The 26998-nt window shown below is 37.5% G+C and overlaps 2 protein-coding genes across 4 annotated transcripts; both read left to right on the top strand.

The window, feature by feature from the left end:
* The first annotated feature begins 4889 nt into the window (after nt 1-4889).
* On the top strand, nt 4890-9548 carry LOC127946553 (protein disulfide-isomerase A4). Its single transcript, XM_052543211.1, has 10 exons — nt 4890-5210; nt 5413-5584; nt 5668-5873; nt 6010-6148; nt 6267-6472; nt 6567-6725; nt 6812-6963; nt 8181-8337; nt 8465-8698; nt 8915-9548. Exons 1-10 carry the CDS (start codon nt 5120-5122, stop codon nt 9328-9330), a joined length of 1932 nt encoding a protein of 643 aa, XP_052399171.1. The 5' UTR covers nt 4890-5119; the 3' UTR covers nt 9331-9548.
* Nucleotides 9549-12322: 2774 nt separating this feature from the next.
* On the top strand, nt 12323-26930 carry LOC127946210 (histone-lysine N-methyltransferase EZH2-like). Of its 3 annotated transcripts, XM_052542617.1 has the most exons (21): nt 12323-12688; nt 16676-16763; nt 18777-18900; nt 19131-19259; nt 19440-19559; nt 19635-19755; nt 19989-20171; nt 20506-20608; nt 20745-20908; nt 21004-21101; nt 21326-21569; nt 22690-22859; nt 23038-23132; nt 24078-24118; nt 24230-24355; nt 24685-24863; nt 25011-25106; nt 25195-25276; nt 25357-25437; nt 25519-25603; nt 25745-26930. In XM_052542617.1, the coding sequence occupies exons 3-21, from the start codon at nt 18784-18786 to the stop codon at nt 25803-25805; spliced, it is 2295 nt and encodes a 764-aa protein (XP_052398577.1). In that variant the 5' UTR covers nt 12323-12688; nt 16676-16763; nt 18777-18783; the 3' UTR covers nt 25806-26930. The 3 variants fall into 3 exon arrangements, with proteins under 3 accessions (XP_052398577.1, XP_052398578.1, XP_052398576.1); XM_052542618.1 differs by lacking the exon at nt 16676-16763 and having other exon boundaries at nt 18777-18894; XM_052542616.1 differs by lacking the exon at nt 16676-16763.
* The last annotated feature ends 68 nt before the right edge of the window (nt 26931-26998 follow it).

Here is a 26998-nt window from a genome sequence, read left to right as displayed (position 1 = left end):
AACCACTGATGGCAGATGGACTATTCTGGCGACGTCTTTCATACTTTTCTGGACTTTGACAGTTTAACTTACTTGGCAGTCTATGGGACAGTCAATCTGATTTAGGTGACATTTCATATTGCCAAACAAGTAATCCAGCGTGTTCACGACATCTTATTCTTCTGACATGAGTCCAAGCCTCCAGTAGCCCATATTCTGGTATCTCTCCTGTCTGCTGTTTTGGAGGCTTCAGAGCTCTCTTCCAGACAAGGACACCAACTCATAAACAAAGTGCTTTACACCATCACTGATTTACAAAATGAAATTAACATGCCCTGCTGATCTCTTTCCTGTTTGAGAAGTTGAAAAGCAGGACATTTTTATGAATTAAGCCCTTTAAAAAGTTCACTTTAAAATATATCTCTGAACTATCATGTGATCAGTTCATTTCTGCATTATATTTTCATTTTCATTTATTTTCGACAACCAATTATAAGGCAAATAATTCCTATATTATTCCGTATTAATCACCAGACAACCTGCCATGACATGATTCATATCTTCCTCTGAGCCTGAAGTGACTGAAGGGGTTTTCTGCTACATCTGTGGGTGTTCTGCTAAAAGAAAAATTACATATTTAGTGAAATAATCGTATTTATAAACATGTTTACATAAAGTCATTTTTTTAAATTGAGTATTTGAACATATTTTCCACCTCTTTGCAGATTGTAAGTTCAATGATACATTTTGTTATAGTATTATTTTGTGTATGCTGCAGCAGTGTCTTGCATGGAAGTGTTAGTCTATGGAAGTGTTAGTCTTGAAGGATGACAGGTCTCATTTTGTGGTGAAAACACGTGGCCTCACTGTGTTCCACCTGACTGGTTTTCTGGAGATGCAATTTCAGCAATGGAGCAGCAACAGCCAGCACAAGCCCTGCATCATTACCTGGCTCAGGGCCCACACCGATGGTCCAGACATGTGCAGGTACACTATAAATGCATGACTGAATTAGAAAAACAAAAAAACATGTGCTTTTCCCTTTTATTTGTTTACCCTCATTTGTGTTTATCTTTGTTCCAGCAGAGTCTACATACACGGTTCACTATTCTGCACGGTCTGGTGAACACTCATCAGTTAAACATCATGTCACAGACCCTTCAGAGAGCCCTACACATCACTGTGCAATTTAACAGGCCAGCTGCATTTCAGTGATAGTCTTTAGTGTTTTAGTCAGCCTGAATATGAACTATAATATTTGTTTGCAGGATGTATGAGCACCTTATCCATACAACAAACAGAAAATATATCACTGGACAGGACAGACAGCTCACATCTTCCTCCCTCAATCCTATTTACATGGTATGGTGAAATATTTTTATGTCCATGGATTGTGTGCATACATCCAAACATTTTAGTCCATATTTGTGTCCATACATACAAACTGTTGTGTCCATACATTTTTCACATGTTAAAATAAAACATTAAAAAGTGTATGTATGTATATATATATATATATATATATATATATATATATATATATATATATATATATATATATATATATATATATATATATATATATATATATATATATACTTAATAAAATAATATAATTTTTATGATCCTCACAATTACAGAAAAATTAGAAATAATTTTACATACCAAAAAAAAAAAAAAAAGTAGGGTTAAGCCATAGCTTAATTTATCTAACCTGTTTTTTCTTTTTCTTTTTATAAATGTGTGTTACTGGCATGACAAAATTTAATCCATATAAAATATATCAAGCCAAAACAGTAACTTAAGACAACATTTCTTGATATCTTTATATACAACTGAAAATACTCATTTTATAAATTAATACAGATTATACAATAAATGCTCCACCTAGTGGTAAAAAAAACAACAACAACCTAAAGTTTAATGTATTTAAATCTTGTATATTTATTTACTTCAAATGTTTTAGTAATTGCTTCAGAGGGTCTTACATATAGTTTTTAAATTAATCCTTAATAATGTTGCTTAATATCTATTACTGTGTCAATCATTTGTTCTGTGGGCCCATATTGTCTGGCACCATGCAATAATAAAAACACAAAAAATCTGTTTAATGGGTTTTGTCCTTTTTTTTCAGTTGGAACCACCTGGCATCATTTGCAGTATCACATGAGAACATCATAAGCAGCTAGAAATCTGCAGAAGTTTCACAGTTTATCCAGTACACCTGCAGTGCCTTTCTCCACATTTATCAGATCTGTGTATGGCTGTTTTTCAACTTACTTCCTGTCTTGCAGCTCCAAAACCAACTACACTAATCATTTTGACAGTAATATTCCTGGCTCTTTATGTGGCGGTGCTGATCATCTGTAAAAAGCCTGATATTTCCTTACAGAAACTACAGGCTTCGTTCCTGCAACGAGAAAACAGACCAATTCCTCTATATGCTGTCACACAGGAATGAGATCTAGAACCAGAATGACAGCAAAGGTATTAATCATTGTCATGAGTAATGAGAATGAAAGTGTAATCCTTATCAGAGCCATTGCTGCATATATTGCATGATTCTGTGAATAATATCAGCAGGTCAATACTGTTCTGTATAGAGATAATAGTGTCTCCTTGCTCAGCACACATTGCTCTTAAGGTGCTACAGTATATAAATAAACTTGACATTGACCTTGAAATGAATAAGTTCTCCAGAGAGTCTGGGTCGAGTACATAGGGTGCATCTTTGGCATGATAATTGAGGTTCATCTCCCAGCTGGTTCCTGTGCCGTGTGCAGGGGTCCTGCTGGTTCTTCCCGGGCCAGTGTTGGCTGGTGTATGAGGGAGATGGAGGGTGGAGAGGAGTTAAGTTGCTTCTGAATGCAGCCTGACATTTAAACAGGTGAACTCCAGTGTTGTTAGTGACATGCAACTAGTTAAATATGGCTATATAGATTTTCCTGAGTCTGTACAGTGTCTTTAAAGGAAGCAATTGCCCAATTGTATTTCAGCACCCTGGGTTGCCATTTGGCGGAAAACACAGCGTATTGAATTTTATTCATCGTGAAGTGAGCTCCTTTCTGTTGGTGTCATCAATCTGGCAACCTGCATCAAATCTGAGGATGGACGAGGGGCCTGGTGAAAAAGAAAAACCCTTTCCGATATTTGGAATTTGGACTGCAATATACGTAGTTCAACCACTCGGTGTCAATCCTACATACAGCACCTTTAAATACATTTTTACACAGGTGACAGTTTTCATCTGCAATTTTTTTGTGGTTTATCTGCTTTTGTATGCCTTTATGTTAAAAACAGAGATGATTGATTTCCTGCAGAAGGAAGAATTTAAATGAACATCTTCTTTTGTGAGCAGCTAGGACGATGCAGTTTAGTTCTTTATGACATTAACTGTATTGTATTCCTATTATAATGTGAATCAATTGCAGATGCACATTTCAGGAGCAATACAATGGCACTGCATGCAATTACATGGCTTAATTGAACAAATTTGTTCAGACTTCCTGCCAGCTTTTTTAATTTAAAAACATAATGTTTATTGGCAAACAGATAATTTTTTTTAACATGGACATATTCACAGCTTTCTCAATCACTCCTTGGTGTTGTTGTGAATTTGCTTTTCCTGAAATGTGTCCTTACGGCTAAACAAAGCAGTGGCAGCAGCTGTTTCTACTTGGAAGCTGATCTTCATTGATTTACATTGATGTGATTCTTTTTTTATATTATTTCAGGTAATATACCTTTTTCTGTGAGAGTAACAAAGAAAACTAAAAAAAGAAAACATTTGCTGACTGACATTGAACTGATATCTAATGTCAAAGACATGGCTTTAATCATTATTGGCAAAGCCGGTCAACAAGTCAACTGACCATCATTACCACATTAATGTAAGCAGTCTGTAATCACAAAGTCAGATTAAATATAGAAATACTCTTGACTTCATCATTTTTACTCATTTAAGGAAAAATCTTATTTTCTATTCACAGAGGTTTTACTTTGCAGAGTTTGAGGATCTCATAAATTAACTGTTGTTTCATCCTGCCAACAAAAGAAAATCTATTTAAAACAGAGTAATTTCTCTTTCTGGACATATTTATGTGGACATGTTCAAATTATTCAAGCCGTATTGTACAAGCAAATATTCATACAACCTATGTATGTATTTTGTTATATTTATATAGCATTAATAGATGTGCTAATAAATGAATACTCAATACTCAAATCAGTACACAAATGAAAAGGCACACTCTTCTAACCTCATAACTTTTCAAAGTGAACATAGTCATACAGTGCATGGCAAGGGAGCTAGACAGTCAAATGTGTTTAAGGCAATTATTATATTTTTTGAAACTTCAGCGTTTTGTTCATTAATTACACAGTCTGATTACATACCTCAAACTTGATATTTGATTTGAAATTAAACGTGTAAAGTTGCTAAAATACCACTATCACAAAGACATGCTATAGCAGTTTTATAATTCACGTTTGGGGTATTATTTGTATTGTGACATTTATGAGGATGACACCTTCTTTAATTTTGCAGTTAAAAAGTAAACTTTCTTTTGCCAAAACAACACTTTTAGTAAAGAAAAGTTTTATATAGCTACCCCTTTTTCTCTTTTACTATATTTCAACACCTATGCTGTCGTAATTCAGGTACGTGTGAATTTCGTAACTTCAACAACGTCCTATTAACAACAACTTGTATCGTTTTAACTTCAATAGTGAAAGCAAAGCAATAACTTTCTCCTAGTTAGTTACACTTCCTAGACGTCTTATCTCTTTCACTAACCATCCAATCAGCTTGTAGCCCACGGCAGCCCACCCAATCGCGGTTTTGAACGTGCATGAACTGCGGACTTGAGTGGCGATCGATGATTGGCCGAGTCCTTACTCTACCAGCCAACCAGAACGTGGCAAGTCAGTCAAGTTCAAGTAAAGGAGTGTAGAAGCGAAGTAAGAAAAAAAAACATTTAGAGAATAATGCGTGACTTGTGATGAGCTGTGCAAATCATTTAATGCAAACGTTTCTATAACGAGCACAGTATTTATTCATTTGAATACCGGTAGCAGTGTATGAATCTCGGTTTAACTAATCAAGCTATCTAAAGGAGGCTTAAGTATTAGATAAGATATCATGAAGAAGATAACCCTTCTGTTGATTGTGCTGCTTGGATTGACACATTTCATATTGCCAAGCCGATGCGAAGAAGAAGATGCCAAAGATGGTAAGATATCTGCTGCTGGTTGTTGATATTTGACATGCTGGTGTGTTGGACTTGCTAGCTAGCTGGATGCATTATTCTAGTTTAGGACAGCACTGCATGTTAGACTGTTGTGGAGACCACAGAGATATTTATATAAAACAATTATCAAGAAAACATGAAATATAAGTTTAGATTTATGCATTTCATATTTGTTAACATTTAGATTCAGCAGATGATCTTGGAGAGGAGGATGATGATGATGATGATGATGATGATGATGATGCAGATGACACAGAAGTAAAGGAGGAGAATGGAGTGCTGGTTCTGACAGATGAAAACTTTGACACCTTCATAGAGGGCAAAGACACCGTACTGGTGGAGTTCTATGCACCATGGTATGTTTCCTTTGCTCTTCAACTGTAGGAGATGCGTCATCAACTGTCAAAGATCTCGGTCATGCAAATATTACTCTTTTCAGGTGTGGCCACTGCAAACAGTTCGCTCCCGAATATGAGAAGATTGCTCGGACTCTAAAGGAGAACGACCCACCGATTCCTGTGGCAAAGGTTGATGCCACTAAGGCTAGTGCACTGAGCAGTAAATATGAAGTGTCTGGATATCCCACATTCAAAATACTCAAAAAGGGGGAGCCGGTGGACTATGATGGGGACCGAAGTGAGCATGGTGAGTGCACTTAAAATAGATTTCAATGCCATTATGTATCATTTCCATCAGTTTGCTGTGAATTTGTAACAAGTACTCATTAGTTGACTTCCTGGTGCATTGTTAATCAAGCATGGTTTTAACTTTCACTTTTCAGCCATTGTGGAACGAGTTAAAGAAGTTGCCCAGCCAGACTGGAAACCTCCTCCAGAGGCCACCCTAGTCTTGACAAAGGATAATTTTGATGATGTGGTGGACAATGCAGATATCATTCTAGTGGAGTTCTATGCGCCCTGGTTTGTACATTTAGATTTCTGTGCTGCTATTTTTATCAACCCCATGATGTAACCTCTTTGCATTCTTTCTGAAGCATCAGTGTGTCTTTTTGAGAGTCCTGTGTTTAAATTCAAACAGGTGTGGCCACTGTAAGAGACTTGCACCTGAGTATGAGAAGGCTGCTAAAGAGCTCATCAATCGCACTCCTCCTATTCCACTGGCTAAAGTTGATGCCACCGCAGAAAGTGATTTAGCGACACGGTTTGGTGTTTCTGGCTACCCAACTCTTAAAATATTCAGAAAGGGCAAGGCTTTTGACTACAATGGACCACGGGAGAAGTTCGGTAGGTCTATCAACTATTGTCATGACAAATCGGTTTGGAGGTGTTGGAAATTGAGAATTACAATCTCTTAATTTTTTTCCCCCTCTACTTGTAGGTATTGTTGACTACATGTCAGACCAGGCTGGTCCTCCGTCAAAGCAGGTGCAGACTCTAAAACAGGTTCAGGAGCTTATCAGAGATGGCGATGATGCTGTGATTGTAGGCGTTTTCTCCAGTGAAGAAGATGCAGCATATGAGATCTATCAAGAAGCATGTGTGTATTAAGTTGTCTGGAAGTCTAGATATAAATATATGCTGTACCTTCATTTTTTTCTAACAGTTTATTTTCTCTTCCTGCAGGTAATTCTCTAAGAGATGACTACAAATTTATGCATACGTTCAATAATGAAGTCAAACAATTCCTCAAAGCTTCACCTGGACAAGTAGTCATGCTCCAGCCAGAGAAGTTTAGGTCTAAATATGAGCCAGCATCTCATTCCCTAACAATTAAAGTAAGTTCTTAATTTTTATTGTTTGTGTGAGATCTTTGCAAACCAAGCATGAAAACTATTGTTAAAGTGTGGTAAAATCAGAGGAATTTAAAGGGGGGGGGGGGGGGGGGGGGGTGAAATGCTTGTTTTCACTCAATATCCTGTTAATCTTGAGTACCTATAGAGTAGTACTGCATCCTTCATAACTCCAAAAAGTCTTTAGTTTTATTATATTTATAAGAGAAAGATAGTCTGTACTGATTTTTCCCGGAAAAACACGAGCGCCTGGAGGTGTGACGTGTGGGCGGAGCTAAAGAATCACGAGCGCCAGTAGGCTTTTGCGTTGAGAGCGTCTGTGACATTACCGTGAGGAAAAAAACATCCAAAACAAACCATGGCTAACACCATGTTTACTTGATGTGCTTACGCGCTGATAGCTAAGTTAACAACACCGAGATATTTGAAGCAGTTTTACTCCCCGCCTGCGGTTCCAAAACACGATCGTGACCCTTTTTCGTTGGGACTGCATTATCCTTAAGAAATAAACGATGTGAAAATCCGTTGTCAAAATGGGCCTTGTTTGTAAAACAAGCATCTTCGAAATGCAGGGAACAAACAAAAACACTTGCACAACTCGGTTGATGCTCTGTAAAAATAAACTCCATCCACTGGTCCCTTAATGCTGTTTTTTTTTGGTAATCTGTGCAGGGTTGTCTTGCCCTGGCAACCAAAAACACACTTCTTTTGTGACAATTCGGTCTCTTGCTCTGTTCAGTGAATGTCTCGTCTCTGCTATACGGGAGTGCGCGCTCTTCCGGCAGAAGTGCCCTTAGGACCCATATAAGGAAATTCCGCTCCATCTAACGTCACACAGACCCATACTCGAAAAAAACTTTCCGAAACTTGTGACAAACCAGAAGAGGTATTTTTGGAACAAAAATACTCCTTCAAACGTACAACTTAATTTTTGAAACTTTGTCCATGTTTAGCATGGGAATCCAACTCTTTAACAGTGTGCATGAAATAGCATTTTAAGCAAACCTTTTCTGGCAAAAATGGTCCAATGTCTGTAGAGAAGTGGTGTATGAAGCACTGCTCACATAGTTGTTTAACGTAACAAAATCATGTGACCAATTTGAACCTACTGTGAAATCTGAATGGGAATTTATTTTTAACTTATTTTTGTGAACAAACCTTAAGTCAGTTTTCCTGAAAGATTTGCCTTATTCTTCCTAAAGGACTCCACACCTGCTTCAGAAGTTCAAGAATTCTTCAAGAAACACATACTACCTTTGGTTGGACACCGAAAACAGAGCAACGATGCAAAGAGATACACCACACGACCTCTTGTGGTTGTTTATTACGGAGTAGACTTCAGTTTTGATTACAGAGTTGGTATGTGTTTAAGACCTGGCTGTTGCAGTGCTTTGAAACTCTTAAGAGGAATTAAGATGATGCATGTCGCTCACAATGCAAATGCTTTTGTTCACTACTGACACAATTTGTTATCATTTCCACCCAGCCACACAGTATTGGAGGAGCAAAGTGCTTGAAGTAGCAAAGGACTTTCCAGAGTACACATTTGCTATCGCGGATGAGGAAGACTATGCTGATGAATTGAAGAGCCTTGGACTCAGTGAAAGCGGCGAGGAGGTGAATGTTGGCATTCTCGGTGAGGGAGGGAAGAAATATGCTATGGATCCAGAGGAATTTGACACTGATGTGCTCCAAAGCTTTGTCATGGCCTTTAAAAAAGGTAAAGTATTGGTGTGTTACGTATGTTATGAGCCTGATTTCTCCCGCTTCATCAACCTTAATAAGAATTGATTGTTACAATGAGTTTAAGCCAGTATGATAAGAAATGTTCTTCTAAGAATGCAAATGTAAGACTGACAGCTTTGTATTGGTGAAGAGAGAGCACTACTTTTGTCACTGTTAAAACCAGTGACCGTATCCTTTTCCTCTCTGACAGGTAAGCTGAAACCTATTGTAAAGTCTCAGCCTATTCCCAAGAGCAACAAAGGACCTGTGAAGGTTGTGGTGGGCAAGACTTTTGATGACATTGTAATGGATACAAAGAAAGACGTCCTTATCGAGTTCTATGCACCATGGTGTGGCCACTGTAAAAAGCTGGAGCCAGATTACACCGCTCTCGGAAAGAAATACAAGAATGAGAAGAATATTGTCATTGCCAAAATGGATGCCACTGCTAATGATGTGCCTCATGATAGTTATAAAGTAGAAGGTTTCCCTACAATCTACTTTGCTCCCAGCAACAAGAAGCAGAACCCAGTCAAATTTGAAGGCGGCAAAAGGGACGTGGAGGAATTGAGCACATTTGTGGAAAAACATGCCACAAAGTTAACACACAAAAAAGATGAGCTCTAAGAGATTTAGAGAAACCATGAACTTTGTACAAATGCAGTTCCACGAGAATGGAAGCCTCCTGGAGGGCTTGGTGACATTCAGAAAAGAGATTGTTTTGATTTTTGTACTTCCTTTTGCTTCTGGGATCAAAACATTCAGTATTTTCATTCCAAACCAAGCACTGTTTATTAGGTTTATTTCTCCCAAATATTTTAAATAAAATAATGTAAAAACACAAATGGTAGTGGTTGCTTAATCTCAGCAGGTTTAGTCTGATGTTATACATCGCAGTTTCCAGGTCCAAACGCTGTCAAGTCACTTTATTTGTGTATAATATATCATATAATATCTAAAATGCTTTATACATTACTGGTTGTGTCAAAGCATCTTTACAGTATCAAACAGGAAAACCGTTTGACAATAAGAGTCATTTTTCCAGCTAAAGTCAGTTCATTGATGATTCAGTGATGTCAGCTATCTTCCAATAGTGTTTGTGCAATCAGTCAAGCATCCCCAACCAAGCATGCCAAAGGCGACAGTGACAAGGAACTAAAACTACTGGTAATGAGAAATGAAGAAAAAACCAGGGTCAGTCGGGTCCAGTTAATTTCTGGCCAAATGAAACCAGCATGGCATAGTTTAATTACAGGCTGCAACACAGGTGCAGAGGACTTGTCTGGTTCCTGTGGTCTTGTGTTCTTCAGAAGAACCCCAAAACAAACAAAAAAACAGTGCTTATTTGAATTCACTGTGTGCTGTAGTACTACTGAAAAATCATAATCTTGCCCTTTATCTTAGTTGGCCAAATAGTGATTCATATTTTAAGAATTTGGTGTAATAAAATATGTTTATGTGGTTTAAGGTTAAAAAAACCACATTCTTTTTCCACATACTGTACATTATTGTTTTTCCTCTATGCCCTTCCTTCTGAAACTCGTCGAGTTTTACAGGGCTTATCTGTCTGAAAAGCAAGCTGTGCTCTGATTGGCCAGCTATCCAGTGTGTTGTGATTGGCCGAATACCCCAAGTTTGTTACACCCCTTAACATATTGTGATTCCCTGGGGTCTGAGAAATGAGACACAAACCTTTAACCCCATTATAAACATGATTTCTAGTTCTGTCTGCTTTTGGAAGGCCAAACAAAGTAGTTTCACTTTCACAACCAAACACACAGGCGTTTATACGACATGGCGGTGGTTGCAACAATAATAATACAACGAGAATAAAAGGTACGCCTTCTTTCTTGCAAGATGCAGATCTTCCAGTGGGGGCAGGGTTTCATATTTTTTTGAGGCACCCCTGGGCTCCGGCATTGGCCAGCGGACCCCTAACTGCTGTTAGCATTCCATTGACTCCCATTCATTTTGGCGTCACTTTGACAGCGAATAACTTTACATCTGAGGTGTTTAAAGACTTCATTTGTCCATTAATTATTTCTAAAGAAACACAAAAATGTTTAAAATGCTCCATTACCTTGTATCTTACGTTATGTTCCCGTAGAAGCAGTTTTTGTAAAAAAAATAGGCTAACGATTGCATGATAACCTACGACTCTCTGTCGCACAGTAGAGAAATTACCGTATGGACAGGAGGACAAGCTCGCAGGCAAACTTTTACTGTCTATGAGGCTATCGGGGGGACATGGAGGCATAAAGTAAAAAAGCCTCTACACTTGCCTTCTCTGCAAGATTCAGTGGGTGATTCAAAATTATCTTGGCACAGCTATTAGAAGACTTACATGTTGCTCAAGTGACATCTACGTCATCAAGCTCAGTTTGAGTCTGTGCAGTACGCTCGACCCCCAGGAAGTGCGTGTTTCTAATTGACTTCACTTGTCTTCATTGAATCTAATGGGGTCGCTGTGTCCATTTCTTTTGCCGTCTATGAGATCTTCCCACATAGTGACGTAGAGATGTGGAGGCGTGTTAGAAGAGCTAGGGACACCGTGAGCCTGGAGACAGTACATAAACAGCTGTTAAAGATTGGATTTGGACCCTGAATATGTCAGGAATTAACAGGCAGATTGATTTTAAATCACATTTACAAACTTCTGTTACAAATTCTTACAATATTGTGCAATAATTTTCCAAAGAAAACTTAATTGAGAAATCAAATGGCGTTCAGACTTTTTACCAAATCGGTTCCATCTATTCACGATTCGGACCGAATCTCATCGAACCGAAAACTAATTATGAGTCTAAACTTGAATAGTGTACATTTAAAAATAAAACGTGCAGGAAATATATGAGGCAGTTTTACTAATATATATACATGGGAAAAAAATATTTATGGCGTTTTATTTCAATGGTATTTTTTTTTTAAATGGCAGTAAGTGACCAAATATGGCTTTTTTGGGACGTTTTAAAATAGACCATACAAATGAAAAGATGTGATAGTGAGGTCGGGGACCATATGATGACGTAGACTCTCTGAATAATTTTTCGAACTCTTCAAAAGAACTGACTCCAGGAAATGATTCGGATTTGCCACCAATTGAATGGAGAGTATGCAGATGGCATTGACCCATAGCATTGACCCCGTAAAGAGATTCTCACTGTGAGTGGGTAGGGTGACCAAGCCAAACCAGTGCACAGGAAGTCCTTCGGTTCAGTGCAAAAATAGAATGCCATGTTGACTGTATTGACTTTTTTTCTCCCAGTATTATCCACTACAGTAGCACTGTTTTCCTTCTATCTGTACAAAAAAATAGACCTTAAATCTTTGCATTATACTGTATCGTTCATTGTTGGTATAATTCACGACAATGATTAAAAACCCAAGACGAACATTGGCATAATGCGCACCGGTTTTACAATTTTTACAATAATGTATTCGTTTAAAATCAAGAACAAAGAGAACTTCTTCATATGTTCCCCACTGCAGACACGCATCCGATTCGCCCAATCCCCGATGGGAAATATCAAATCGAAAATCGTTACATTGAACAGCTCGAACATGGCTTGTTCTGATTGGCTGATCTGTTTGGCGCTCGTTGATTCTGCATTGCGCGAGGTGGGCGGGGAATTCTGAGTATAAACGACAGACTGAGCGGGTTTGAATACTTGGAGAAACGGAAATATTACAAATTAGCTTATATTTCAAATTTATTTCAGTTCGCTTACAGTCTGCCGCGGTTAAGAGAGAGAAATACGTCTGGCCAAACAGATACTTGTAGAGCTAAAGACGAATTAAGCGCCTGTCTTTTGTTTATCGAGGCTCGCCGGTATTGGTAACGCGGACGCGCGGAGGTGAAAGGACCCTCTGCCGCGAGCTAGCTGGGTTAGCTAGCTCAGTCAACCGATCCTTTTCACTTAGGGACGGCGCTGACAGACTGACAGAAAAGTCGTTTGTTTGGATGTGGACAGGTCTCTTCTTTAAGGTATGCACTAGAAGAAGACACTAAAGAGACAGTTGTTTGAGTGTTAGTAAAACCACGTTTACTTTTTTGTTCAAACAGCCCTGCTAACCAGTTAGCGACTAACTTTACATTGGAAAATGTTTACTAGTCATATCATGTTATACCCTACTGTCGAGCTTTAACGAAGTTTAAGGGATAATTCAACTGAAAAGCGAAAGATCTATCATCATTTACACACCCTCATGTTCCAAACCTCTTAACGTTACTTTCCTTCCGTGTTAGGAAACAAAGGGGATGAAAGAAATGACAGTCTCCGTCACCATTCGCTTTCATTGTATTGTGAAAGATTCATTAAAAGTAAATGGTGACTGACATTCTTCTTAACATCTCCTTATGTGTCAAAAGGGGAAAAAAAGTGAGGTTTCGAGAACCGTGAGGTTGAGTAACGTTAAATGATTATAGTTTTCATTTTTGGTTGAATTTTTTTAGAATCTCAGTTGTCAGCCTTTTATAAGTTGTTCAGTGTATATTTCTTAATTGTCATTACAAGAATTGCTGATTTTGTGAAGTAGTGTGAGTAAACACTAGTAAACGTGTTATAAGGTTTTGTTTCAGTTTTCAGTCAGGCGTCGTTTCAGTGTGTGTCTTAGACCAGCAGGGGCGCCAATCAGCGCATACACCTGCCACAGCTACACAAGGGATAACACAAATCCCAGATTTGGGAATAAAAGTGTACGTAATGCAATCTCAGAATTTCATATTATGGGTCATAAAAGTTAATTTGTGGTTCAAAAGAGCCATTCATTTCCCTTTACCTCTTATTTGTTCACGTTACTACATTTAGATTATGTGATTATTGCAGTGTGTGATGTGCTGTGACATTCAAATCTTGTAGTGTGTGCATGTTTAATATTTGAGGGAAGATAATATGTAAAGATTCTCCTTAGGTGTGTGCTGCATCCAGATTTCAAAATCATTTATGATTGTAAAATTAGTGTGAGCTCGGCTTAGGGGAAGTCGTGGCCTAATGGTTAGAGGGTTGAACTCCCAATTGAAGGGTTGTAGGTTCTAGTCTCGGGCCGGATGGAATTGTAGGTGGGGGGAGTGCATGTACAGTTCTCTCTCCACCTTCAATACCACGACTTAGGTGCCCTTGAGCAAGGCATCGAACCCCCAACTGCTCCCCGGGCGCCGCAGCATAAATGGCTGCCCACTGCTCCGGGTGTGTGCTCACAGTGTGTGTGTGTGTGTTCACTGCTCTGTGTGTGTGCATTTCGGATGGGTTAAATGCAGAGCACAAATTCTGAGTATGGGTCACCATACTTGGCTGAATGTCACTTCACTTAAACAGATAAACATAAAATGTTCATTTTTGGGTGAACTATCCCTTTTAGTTTACCTTCATAAACCTGCAGAAACGGTATATATAGATCTCATATGTAATCACTTTGTTCATATACTGTTATTCATATACTACAACTTTGTTTTAAATGTGGAAAAAACCATAACCACTTAACCTACCATGTTCAGGGCTGAATGCTAAGGATTTTTTTCTACTGGTCCAGTTAGGCCAGTGATTCAAATTACTTTCACTGCGCTGCAGCCAGTTAGTGAAATTAGTTATCAAAGGTGTCTTTCCAAAGTGTTTTTAAAAGAACATTGACATTTATGTTAGATTTACCAATAGAACAATATAAAATGAAAATGTTTTGAAACCGTTACAAGCTGTTAAGCTTTCATACAAAAATAAAATAAATATAAAAAATCCTGCGAACAAAAAATAGATCGGCAAGTGTATGGAAAACAAATGTTATTGGACTGAGCTAATGCTGCTTTTCACATGTTAAAAAACCCAACAGAGCCCTGTGTAAGCTCATGCAAAATGGTTATAACGACTAGCTCAAATAGTTATACTGTCTAGCTCAAAATAGTTAGTGTGAGCCCTGGGGCCGGTTTCACAAAGCTATTCAGACCGGTCTATAGTGTTAGACAAGTCTAAAATTTGCTCATAGACTAGTCTAATGCAAGTTAGACTGTTTCACAAAGATAAAGACTGACTTAATTTAGACCAAAAAAATTAGACACCTTACCCCCAGGCTAACTTAGGTCTAAGACTTTGCGGCGGGGTGCTGCTGTCAGTGGCTGAGGGAACTACGCCGGTTACGTCAGTGTTGACGGCTCCACACACTCCACTTTCCCGTCCTCCGCTTATCCTCCAGAACATCGGCGACTGTCCACCATATATATTCATCACCATTTCAGTGGTGTCTTTAAGTTTCTCTTGGGGTCCTCCTCCCGTTTTTGGGTATTTCCTCTTAAATATTTCCTTTTTGGCATCTTGCACCATGTTTTTGTATCTTTTCTGTACGTCTTTAACGCTGCGCTCAACTGTCGGATTAATGCTGTTTACTGTCGCGGCAATCTTTTTCCAAATTAAACATTTCTTCTTGTTACTACATTCTCCTCCGCTAAATTTCCCTAGTAAAATGTCCTTGTAACTATTATACTCCTCCAACAAACACACATTTTCTGCTGGGGTAAACTGAACTGACCGGTTAGATGCGCTTACTCGATCCGCCATGTTTTTTGTTTTGAAAAGTGTCTTATTTTACCCAGAATGCACTGCAGTGTAGTCCTACTTGAGATAGTCAGAGTCTTAAGTGCTTTGTGCAATGGTCTGAATTAGATGTCTATCTGAAGTCTGACTATCAACTATATCTAAGTCATAGTCAAAGTCTATCTTTGTGAAACCGGCCCCTGGTCCTGTTTTCCTATCTTGAGCTCCGATATCTTTGGAGTGTAGTGCGTCACAAAATTTGGTATGATAAAACTGAAGCGATTGCGAGAAGGGCAGTGAACATTGTTCATGGGCGAGAATATTTACTAGCAGAGGTATGTCGACCTAAAGACTGGGTTCATTATAAAAGGTTTAAAGACCTAAAAACTAGGGCCGGGACTTTAACGCGTTAATTGAGATTAATTAATTACACAAAAAATAACGCGCTAAGATTAATTAGTTACAGAAAAAAAATTCCCGCATTTTTAATAACTTATTTTTGCACCGCGGAACGTTTCTCACTGGATGAGTTTCGGCGGACCAATTATACTGAAGCACCAACTAGCGTTCGCATATCACCATCACCGCAGCACACAACGAGCCTCAAGTATCACCTCAACGCAAAACATATAGCAGCTAGCGTGGACTTTACACTTTGTTGAACTCTGTATTATTTTGTTGGTGCAACTGGCAGTTTATGTTGAACTCTTTATTGTTTTGGCCAAGGTTATTGAGAGTTGGACTTAGTATGTTATGGCCTCTGAAGCAACCGAGAGATGTTTTCTAATAGTCAGGGTTTCCAATATTCTGAATGTAATTGACAGTATTGTGTATTAGTTAAAAAACACTTTACAGAAGGTTCCAGCACCTATAAGCTACCTGATTTTCTGAAATGTATTATTTCTAAATATGCTATTGCTACACTTAATGGCAAAAATTGCACTGGTCTGCTAGACTTGGTTGAACAAAAATAAACAATATTTTGTTGCTTAAGCTTATGTATTCAGTCATTATTCAATGGTATACTATAAATCCATGTGAAAAAAAATTACTTCTCACTGTTCTCAGGTCAAATATTTATATGCGATTAAAATTATGATTTTTACAAAAATGATTAATATTGAAGAAATTTGAAATCATTTTACAATGGATTAAAAAGTAAATGTGTAAAAGAGACATGCTTCTACTTTAGATGACAGTATTTTTCACAAATAAATGTTTAATAAAAATATTATTAAAAAGAAAGTAAACGCTGTACATAACAGCGCACTCTGTATTCTGGGAAGTTTGTGTGCACTGGGAATCATATTTTTTCAAATAAGTCCAGGGTAACCATCATTTTACATACAGCACACAGTGAAAATGGCATGAATATGACCGTGGGCAAATGCATAAAGTGCAGCATAATTTGAAATCACGAGTATAAAGTTTAAAGCATTCAATTCACACAGACCGACCGTCACCGAGAACACACGATCATGCTGGAAACGCATACACACTTCACAAGATCTCACAGCTGGATTTGACTAAGTTTGCAAGGTTTGTGAAATTAAATGTTCATTAGTCATTCAAAGATTTGTTTAAATTATATAAATGCATATTTGCTTAATGTTGATTGCAAACAAGAAAGTATTATAATGTTTGCCTTTCTATTACTAATAGGCCTAAAATAAAAGCAATCAATATAATACTTTCTGTATACATTAATTTGTTTGTTTAACTGTTCTATCTGATCATTACAGACATCGTTCCATATTAGACAGAACTGTTAATGACGACGAACAAGAGTGAGAGTGTGAGCACTTGTGTGCACTCAGGCGCTGCCATTCTTAGCACCATCAAAATTAAATCTAGGGATGCACCGGTTGACCGGCCATTAATCGGAATCAGAGAAATCGGCCGAAAAATGAACCAAAAACAGCGGATTGCCGATCGCGTATTTTAAGCAAACAAATCGGTATCTGAATCAGCCATGAAAAATCATGATCGTGCATCCCTAATAAAATCCCACCTCAAACACATTGGACAAGCAGAAAAACGTATCTGCCGATATTTGAAAAATGCCCAATATCAGTCAATATATCGGTCGACCTCTACCTGTGATTTCATGAGAAACATTAGTTTCAAATCCCACGTCTCATCTTTGAGTTCAGCGTAGACTTGGCTTTTTTCAGCCGGAAAGGCTTTAATACTGTCAAAGCAGCCAACAAACCTCTCGAAAACTTTACCACAGCTTGGCCACCTTACCAAGTGGAGAGGAATATCTTTGTATGTGCAATCCATTTCCTAGAGAAGGGAGTGGAACTGTTGGTATGAGATTTGTCCACGTTCTCATCAGGAGACACCAAATAACATTGCATCTTTCAAGCCAGCTGTTCACTGCTCGCTGACATTTTCAGCCATTTTTTTTTTTATTCCATGTTTGGCAAAGCAATGAGCAGTTTATAGCTTACTTCAGTAGCATTTTTTTTTTAGATTGAATTGGATTTCTTGCGTTTTGTTTCAAAGTGGCATTTAACACTAGATGTGCTGCACACAATTTCTAATCGTAAAAAAAAAAAAAAAAAAAAAAAAATCATAGCATGTGCAATGTTTGGTTTAATTAAGTGAAGTGAAGTGACATTCAGCCAAGTATGGTGACCCATACTCAGAATTTGTGCTCTGCATTTAACCCATCAGTTGGGGGTTCAATGCCTTGCTCAAGGGCACCTAAGTCGTGGTATTGAAGGTGGGGAGAGAACTGTGCATGCACTATCCCCACCCACAATTCCGTCCGGCCCGAGACTAGAACTCACAACCCTTCGATTGGGAGTCCTACCCTCTAACCATTAGGCCAAAAACAAAATGGTCTGACTTTAGCTTTTATGAAATTATGCTACATAAAACACTGGCATGAAACCAAAACAGCAGACGGGCTGAATGACACAATTTCACTCTTTGCCAGCAGGTGGCACTCATGGAACAGGATCGTTTACTTGGTTACGGCTGTAGACAAAGCAGCGCATTAGCGCGACTTTAAAGGCGTTATGCCGAGCCAAGATGAAAAGAAAAAACCATGCAAACTTTTCCGAAAACAGTCCGTTCCCATCAGAAACACATCCATATAAAATTCCATATTTAGGATTTTCTTACTATGTTCCATGCATCGTGAACGGTGATCTTGCTTTGCCTGCTGCAGTAACCTATTTTCTCTTTCATCGGTCTTCGGCGTTAATGGCCGCTTATAGACTAATATTAACAATATTTCCACAGAAATTGTTTTGAAAAATTTATTGAGATGCAGATTGTGTGCAAGCACAAAACGGAGATCTCTCAAATAAAACCAAAAATGTCCAGTCGATCGTTGCATTTCTACTCCACTGTATATTTTAAATATAGATTAATCATTGTTAAAGCTACAAAGTTCGCCGATATAAAATCCATCAACTGTCATGAGCGTCTTTCATGCTTGGTAGTCCTTATTGTTGAGCCCTGATGTTGTATGTTTCTATTTTATTTCTGTATTAGTCTATAATGAAATCTAAAGCCATATACTTTACTGTATGTGTATAGGGAAGCCATGGGATTGACTGGGAAGAAATCGGAGAGGGGCCCTGTTTGCTGGAGAAGGAGAGTGAAGTCTGAGTACATGCGACTGCGGCAGCTCAAACGTTTCAGGAGGGCAGACGAGGTCAAGGTGATCCATGAGCAGACATTAAGCTGCTCGTATAGAGTTTTGTGTTGGTCAAGCTTTTAGGTGTCGTGAGATATGGACAATGCAAATGCACTGTCATTATGTACAACACTTTATTTATTTTTTTTTTATTTTATTTTTTTTCACAAATGATAAAAATAGTCATGAGAACAACGGTTACCTGTCTGTCTATTGGATGATCTAACATTGAAATGTGTTTTCTTACTGGACAGAGCATGTTCAACTCCAACAGACAGAAGATATTGGAGCGTACAGACATATTGAACCAGGAATGGAAACTGAGACGGATACAACCTGTTCATATTATGACCCCTGTGAGCTCCTTGCGAGGGACTAGAGAGGTTTGAACAAATCCTCTAATTCAGACTCCTAAACTGCATGTGCATCTCATTTCTGTTTGCTTTTAAAAAAAAATCTATTAGTGTTTTAATTATTAAATTCATTTAAAGTAAATGCTTTATTATCCTAAAATTATATTAGTATATAGACTTTTAATCTAACATGACTGAAATATTTTGCAGTGCACTGTTGACAGTGGCTTCTCTGAGTTCTCCAGACAAGTAATTCCTCTCAAAACACTGAACGCTGTGGCCTCTGTGCCGGTCATGTACTCATGGTCTCCACTCCAGCAAAATTTTATGGTAAAACCAAATTTCTAATGTTTGCAATGTATTAAAAAAAAACACACTTGCTTTTAATCTTCTATTTTGTTTTAGGTTGAGGATGAGACTGTATTGCATAACATCCCTTACATGGGTGATGAAATCCTTGATCAAGATGGCACTTTCATTGAAGAGCTTATTAAAAATTACGATGGAAAAGTTCATGGAGATAGAGGTCAGGGATCTTTTTTTTTCTGGTTTATAAGATTTGAGCTGGTTAGTGTTTTAAAGAAATATGTCCCCCAAAAATGAAAATATTAAAAGTGGGGAAACCGTTCAACATTTTATTTTAATGCTCAACTGAACTGATCATTTAAATAATGACAGTTTTTAGAATTGATTCACAATTATCTACTTAAGCAGAACTAACATTTCAGCAGTATTGACTTCTTTCTGTTTTGTGTCTAGAGTGTGGCTTCATAAATGATGAGATCTTTGTGGAGCTAGTGAGTGCACTCAATCAGTACAGTGATAATGAGGAGGAGGATGATGAAGAGGAGGATCAGCATGATTGCAAGTTTGAGAAGATGGACCTCTGTGATGGAAAATATGATGCTGAAGACACTCACAAGGACCATCTGAATTCTGAGAGTAAGAAAAATTTAATGTTTTTTTTTTAGTGTAAAGTATGTAAAACACACACAACACTTTGATACAATTAAAATATATTAAGCTCCACCCATTTATTTATTAACATACTCCAGAGATTTACAGCAGTGTGCATCAAACATGTTACATATGTTAATACTTTAGAATTGTATGTGCTTTGGGATTTAAGTTAATTCAGGTATTGTTTTTCATACAAATCTCATGCCCTTTAGTGCTGACAATGAGCAGGCATTTTATTACATGGTGCACATTACATTTTATTATACAGTTCAATTTTCAATAACAAAATCTGTCTTTTTCTTTTTGTATGCAACAGGTCTCAACAATGATGGATCAAAAAAGTTTCCCTCTGATAAAATCTTTGAAGCCATTTCTTCCATGTTTCCTGATAAAGGTTCAACTGAAGAACTCAAAGAAAAGTATGTTAGTAAACAACTCTGAATAAGAACTTCCAATGGTTATGATAAACTTAAATGGAAAATAATGTGAAGCTTGTATTTGCATTGCAATTTTATGGGTAGTGATCATGTTTTGAGATGTATGTTCTTTTTGCAGATACAAAGAACTCACTGAGCAGCAGCTCCCAGGGGCTCTTCCTCCTGAATGCACCCCCAACATCGATGGTCCAAATGCTAAATCAGTGCAAAGAGAGCAGAGTCTGCACTCCTTCCATACGCTCTTCTGCAGGCGTTGCTTCAAATATGACTGTTTCCTTCACCGTAAGCAGTGATTCAACAAAATGCTGTTCTTTATCAATAAAAATCAACTATTTTAGATTGCATTTCTATAAACGGATTCCTCTTTTGATTTACAGCATTTCATGCAACTCCAAACACGTACAAGCGTAAGAACATGGAGAATCTGGTGGATGGCAAACCATGTGGCATTTATTGCTACATGTATATGGTTCAGGCAAGTGCATTTTCTCCACTCCTTCCAAAATAAAAGCTATTGTTAAGCCTGAAGGCTTGATTTGTTTGTGTGGTTTGATATGGCACAAAACGGCAAGTGCAGTCATGATTTCTGACTGAAAGGGTTTGCACACAGCTTTTACAAAAAATTGCTAATCTTTTCAAGTGCTGCTTAATTCTGGCTTTCACTCTATGAGAATAACCCTGCCATACATATCTCTTTAGGATGGCATGGTCAGGGAATACCCTGCAGGTGTGATTGCTGAACGTGCCAAGACCCCTTCTAAGCGCACAGTGGGCAGACGCAGAGGAAGACTCCCAAACAGCAACAGCAACAGCAGACCCAGCACACCAACAGTTAATAATGAGACTAAAGACACAGATAGCGACCGAGAGGGAGGGGCAGATGGAAACGACTGTAACGATAAAGATGATGATGATAAAAAGGATGAGACCACCAGCTCCTCAGGTAGAGATTGAGTGTCTATGAAAATATATCCGTGTAATATTCAGGAATGCAAACTCATCATGGGTGTGAGACACGCACCCCTCATATCCCCAAAATAAAACCCTACATTAATGTATATTTTAAAGCGTTTTTTTTTTTTTAATCTACTAACAATTCACTTTAAAGGTTTACTTTCATTCATGAAGACATGGAGACAAAAATTGTCTCCTGGTGGAAAACCAAGAAAATGCCATGAAATGACCATTATATCCAGTAGATGGCAGCAGAGAATCACTCATTAGCTCTGTTAGCTCATTAGCCATTTCCACTTTTTTTTTTTTTCATGTCTTGCCTTTGGATTTATTATAAAGTGTAACTTCCTGCACTTGCTTTACTTCAGTCAAAGTCTCATGTCATTTTAAAATAAATAAATAAATATGCCCAGACTCCAACAGCCTAGTAGGGTTAATTAACTACAATTAAGTTAATTATTAATGGTATAATTAAATAATGCATTAAATATTTTGACATATAGATTTAATTTGTAGAGAAACCAAGCAAAGGGCTCTTCCCTTAAAAGGAGCTTAATCGTGTGAATACTCCAGATATAATCAATAGTTAACTACACCAGTGAATATCTTGTTTACACAGTGTATGCTTTCTTTTTCTTTTATTGTAATAGGACGATCTGTGAGTGTAGAACTATATAAACTTTGGAAAACCGATTAGATCAGAGTGGATTTTGACTTGCCTACAATAAACACTGCTTTCAACAGACATGCCTGCGACTGGCTACAACTGTTAACGCTGTTAAACGCATGTAAATAGAAACGTGTGGTTTTGTAACACGAAATCAGAACATGAATACAAAAACACACAGGAGAGTTTGAAAACCATTGACTTCGAGCGGATACAGAATTGGTGTATGGGTATTGTTTAAAAAAAAAAAAAGGCCAATTTCATTGAAAGGTGACAAGATTTGCATCCCTATATATTTTATTTGGTGCTGTCAAACATGAAAATCATAAATAAAGTCACCATTGATTTTATATTCTTGTTTTTGAGCAATGATAATGTTTCCTTAAGGTTTCCTGTTATTTTAAATTTTATTTCCATCGACTAATTTATTTATTTTGTACAGAGGCGAACTCCCGCTGTCAGACTCCAGTGAAGCTGAAGTTGAGCTCAGAGCCTCCTGAGAATGTGGACTGGAGTGGTGCTGAGGCCTCTCTCTTCAGAGTGCTCATTGGCACTTACTATGACAACTTCTGTGCTATCGCCAGACTCATCGGCACAAAGACCTGCAGACAGGTACACACACCTGAAGCTTTATGCAATTACATTACATATTTCAGTGTTTATAATACCGTTAAATGCTTGACAACTGTGCATAATATCTGTGGAATTATTTTTGAGTACCTGGTAATTACAAGTTACCACAAACCATGATGTATGTTTTAGTAGTTTTTCTCATTTTGGGCTTTGTCAGGTTTATGAATTCAGGGTAAAAGAATCTAGCATCATTGCACGAGCACCTACGGTGGATGAAAACACTCCTCAAAGGAAGAAGAAAAGGAAACACAGGTGTGTGTTCAAAGTGATATTTTTAAGATTCTGACTACGATTTTATACAGTGAATTATAAAAAATTATTAATATTTTTTTTCAAAATGCATTTTAAGAATAATTTTCCTATCAACTGGTAACAATGCACTGATGAAAAGCGCATGACGCGCTGAATGAAAGCGCACATTCACTCTCTGACAGCAGTTAACTCTGAACAACAGAAAGAAGCTGATACCCCGGACACAAAGAAGCACTTCTTTCTGAAACCTTTTTAAATGTATACATATGATTTAAACAGCCATTCAAATTTGTGGATTTGATATGGTGTTCATCACATCACCAAATACTTAAGCCTTTTTTACATTTTAATCTGGACTACAACATGCCCTAGATGTTTTTTTTTTTCCAGTAACACTTTACACTACACTAAGGCCCCATTAGTTAACTTTAGTTAATTCATTAGTTAAACACAAACTGCCAATAATTTTTTTTTTTCTAAACGTTCATTTCAATATTAATAACACTTTAAAATCAAAAGTTGCTAATGTTATTTAATCAACTCTTTTTTTCATTAAAAGAAAACCTTTTTTTTTTTTTTTTAACAAGGATTAATAACTGTAGCTTTTGCTAATTGTTAACGTTAGTGCATTAGTTAAGTTAATGAGATCTTATTGTAAAGTGTTACCTATTGGTTTTTAGAATTTCTTTTGCACTTCAATCTGTGTGAATTTTTTTAATTATACATTATACATATATTATGGTTTATTGTATTTAAATGTTCAGTTTCTTTGTTATAAGAAAGTTATTAAACATGTTATTCTTTGATGACACTTGTTTTTGCAAATTTCAATATCATGATAATGTATTGTGTGGTAAAAGCGTTAGAAATGAATTGCGACCATGAAAATTTCATTATGATATCATCATATGTAATAACCTGTTGTGCTTTCCTTGGTTCTTCTAGACTGTGGGCCACTCATTGTCGGAAAATTCAACTAAAGAAAGGTTTGTGTCTTTAAGTTAGAGGCTAGCTCATACTTTTAGATAGAAAGATTTAATTGTGAAAGTAAATTGCAAAAGCATAAATGTTTTTATATGTGAAATTTCTTCTTGTAGATGGCTCTTCCAATCATGTGTACAACTACCAGCCATGTGACCACCCACGCCAGCCGTGTGACAGTTCTTGCCCTTGTGTCACTGCCCAAAACTTCTGTGAGAAGTTTTGCCAGTGTAGCTCAGAATGTGAGTGTATAGACACACAGATCATCACCAGTCAGGCAGCTCATGTATGCAACATCAATGTCACCCAGTTTACACTAAAACACTGGAAAACTTTGGTTTTAGAAAGTTAAAACCATTTCATTTTATATCAGTTGTTTTGTAGAAGAGAGGGTTTCAGTAGAACTATTGAATTAAAATGATTGGCACTGAATGTAGGGAAATCAAGGTACTGGAGGTGAAGTTATTGCATTCATATGAAGTGTTTTCTTTTATAACAGTCATGATTGATTTGAAAAAGTCAGGTCTAGAACCAGGAGTAATTTCTGAACTACATATTTCAATCTGTACAGGTCAGAACCGGTTTCCAGGCTGCCGCTGTAAGGCGCAGTGTAACACCAAGCAGTGCCCCTGTTACCTGGCTGTACGAGAGTGTGACCCTGACCTGTGTCTCACCTGTGGGGCGGCTGAACACTGGGACAGTAAAAATGTCTCCTGCAAGAACTGTAGCATCCAGAGAGGAGCAAAGAAGGTATTTATTAATTTGTCACACATCAGCATGAAGATGCATGTCATTTTTTCACAAATCTAAACAAGACACAAATTTTAAATATAAAATGAATAGACTGTTGTGATAAACCCTCTTTTCTTGGTTAATAATGCCATTTCTTCTTTTAAGCACTTGCTGCTGGCTCCATCTGATGTGGCTGGATGGGGAATCTTCATCAAAGAGCCAGTTCAGAAAAATGAGTTCATCTCCGAGTACTGTGGGGAGGTGAGATGTTAAAAAAATCAACATCAAGACTACATAACGTCCAGTGAAGTTTCCTTTTTACGTGACGTGTTTCTGTTTTTCCTTCTAGATCATCTCCCAGGATGAGGCAGACCGTAGAGGCAAGGTGTATGACAAATACATGTGCAGCTTCCTGTTCAACCTTAACAATGGTAACTAACCTCTATCTTGCGAATGTTCACTGTTCACACTCCCCTTCTCTGACTGACAACCTCCCCCCTTTCACCCACAGATTTTGTTGTTGATGCAACTAGGAAAGGAAACAAGATCAGGTTTGCCAACCATTCTGTAAACCCCAACTGCTATGCAAAGGGTAAGTCACTCAGAAGCTTGTTCTAAAAGGATCTTGTGTGTAAATTGTGATGTCATGATCTGTTCCTGTCCGTCTCCACAGTGATGATGGTTAACGGGGATCACAGGATTGGCATATTTGCTAAGAGAGCCATACAGACTGGAGAGGAACTGTTCTTTGACTACAGGTAAAAAAAAAAAAAAAAAATATATATATATATATATATATATGTGTATGGTGCAGAGGTGTTTTCTTGGAATTAATGCAATTTATTTATTTTCTTTGAGGTGCTTTTAAACCATCTAACCTGTTTCCGGTTCTCTTTTAGATACAGTCAAGCTGATGCTCTGAAATACGTAGGCATTGAACGTGAAATGGAAATTCCATAAAGCCATCTACCTCCTTCAACAAATGCCTTACACTCTTCAGGAATTCTCTCTCCACATGCATTTCAAATACAGTTTTATAAGACAAGGGCAAAGCTTTTAACAGTGGCATTTTTGAAGACTTCCTTTAAAAAAAAAAAAAAAAAGCTCAACCAACAGGCTGACTCTGGGATACACTTTCTGATAGTAACTTGAACATTCTGTCATGTTTACAGGTGAGGTTTTAGTAGGGAGTCATTTTATAATGGGCCATTGTTTTGTATCTGGATTGTAGGTGTTTTTTTAAGTTATTCTGACAGTTTCTTCTACACCTTTGGACCAAATTTCACATTTAAAACTGGCTGTACGTTTGTAATGCAACAACATCTATCATACAGTCACCACCGTTTTAAGGTTTGTTCATGGAAACCAAAGCCACAGTCACTGCTTTGCATGTTAATCTCTCCAGAACCATGTTGCAGATGTATTAAGTGCATCCTGTGGTGCCAATGCAGTTACTGTAAAAAAACAACAACTTGATTCATGTAAGGAGGGGTAGACTCAGTATCATATTATTGCGGTGCCTTGTAAAGAACACTGAATGGATTGTTGAATTAGATTTCTTAAACTGTTGGTGTACTCAAATTGTTGTATGCATGAACAAAGGTTTCAAATGGAGTTGAATCAGGTAACACTTTATTCCCTACTGTACATTCATTTTGGTTCAGACAGTTGCAGCTATGAACTTTAGGCGTCACTAAATGTAAAGAGATTGGATTAAGGTGCTCTTCTCGTCCCTGGTTAGGTGAAAACAATCACTTTTTTTTTTCCCTGAACATGGGATATTGTAAAATCAAAGCAATAATACCAGTCCCTATTTATTGTAAGCATATAAACAAGATTCATAATTTATTGATGGCTATCGTTTGCTGTGATTTGTCTAGTGAATATTTGGGGTTGTCACTTAAGAGGTTGATCGTTTTGTTTTGCTCATTTGAATCCATATTTCTCCTCCTGAACCTGTTGCTTCCCTCTTGTTTCTACTCTTTCTTTGAGATGTTTTTGACCACTCCATCTCCATGTGTTCAAGGTGCTGTTGAATTGTTTACAGGGACTTGTTAAATGTGATTGAATAAACATTAAAAATAATTGTCTGCTGTACTGTTTAAGTAATATAAGCTAGAAATTCAGCTCAGCCACTTGAGCAAGAATATAAA

This window comes from Carassius gibelio, chromosome A24 (assembly GCF_023724105.1).
Source record: "Carassius gibelio isolate Cgi1373 ecotype wild population from Czech Republic chromosome A24, carGib1.2-hapl.c, whole genome shotgun sequence".
Lineage (NCBI taxonomy): Eukaryota > Metazoa > Chordata > Actinopteri > Cypriniformes > Cyprinidae > Carassius > Carassius gibelio.
Note: the sequence above shows the minus strand (reverse complement) of the source record. Positions and strands in the feature narration are given on the sequence as shown.

What these genes read in the sequence shown, in the direction of transcription:
- LOC127946553 (XM_052543211.1), top strand. Translation starts at nt 5,120, where the DNA reads ATGAAGAAGATAACCCTTCTGTTGATTGTGCTGCTTGGATTGACACAT. An exon ending in GTGGAGTTCTATGCACCATG is followed by an intron (nt 5,585 to 5,667) that starts GTATGTTTCCTT and finishes TACTCTTTTCAG; the next exon opens with GTGTGGCCACTGCAAACAGT. An exon ending in TGAGATCTATCAAGAAGCAT is followed by an intron (nt 6,726 to 6,811) that starts GTGTGTATTAAG and finishes CTCTTCCTGCAG; the next exon opens with GTAATTCTCTAAGAGATGAC.
- LOC127946210 (XM_052542616.1), top strand. Translation starts at nt 18,784, where the DNA reads ATGGGATTGACTGGGAAGAAATCGGAGAGGGGCCCTGTTTGCTGGAGA. An exon ending in TCCAGAGAGGAGCAAAGAAG is followed by an intron (nt 24,864 to 25,010) that starts GTATTTATTAAT and finishes TCTTCTTTTAAG; the next exon opens with CACTTGCTGCTGGCTCCATC. An exon ending in CCCCAACTGCTATGCAAAGG is followed by an intron (nt 25,438 to 25,518) that starts GTAAGTCACTCA and finishes CCGTCTCCACAG; the next exon opens with TGATGATGGTTAACGGGGAT.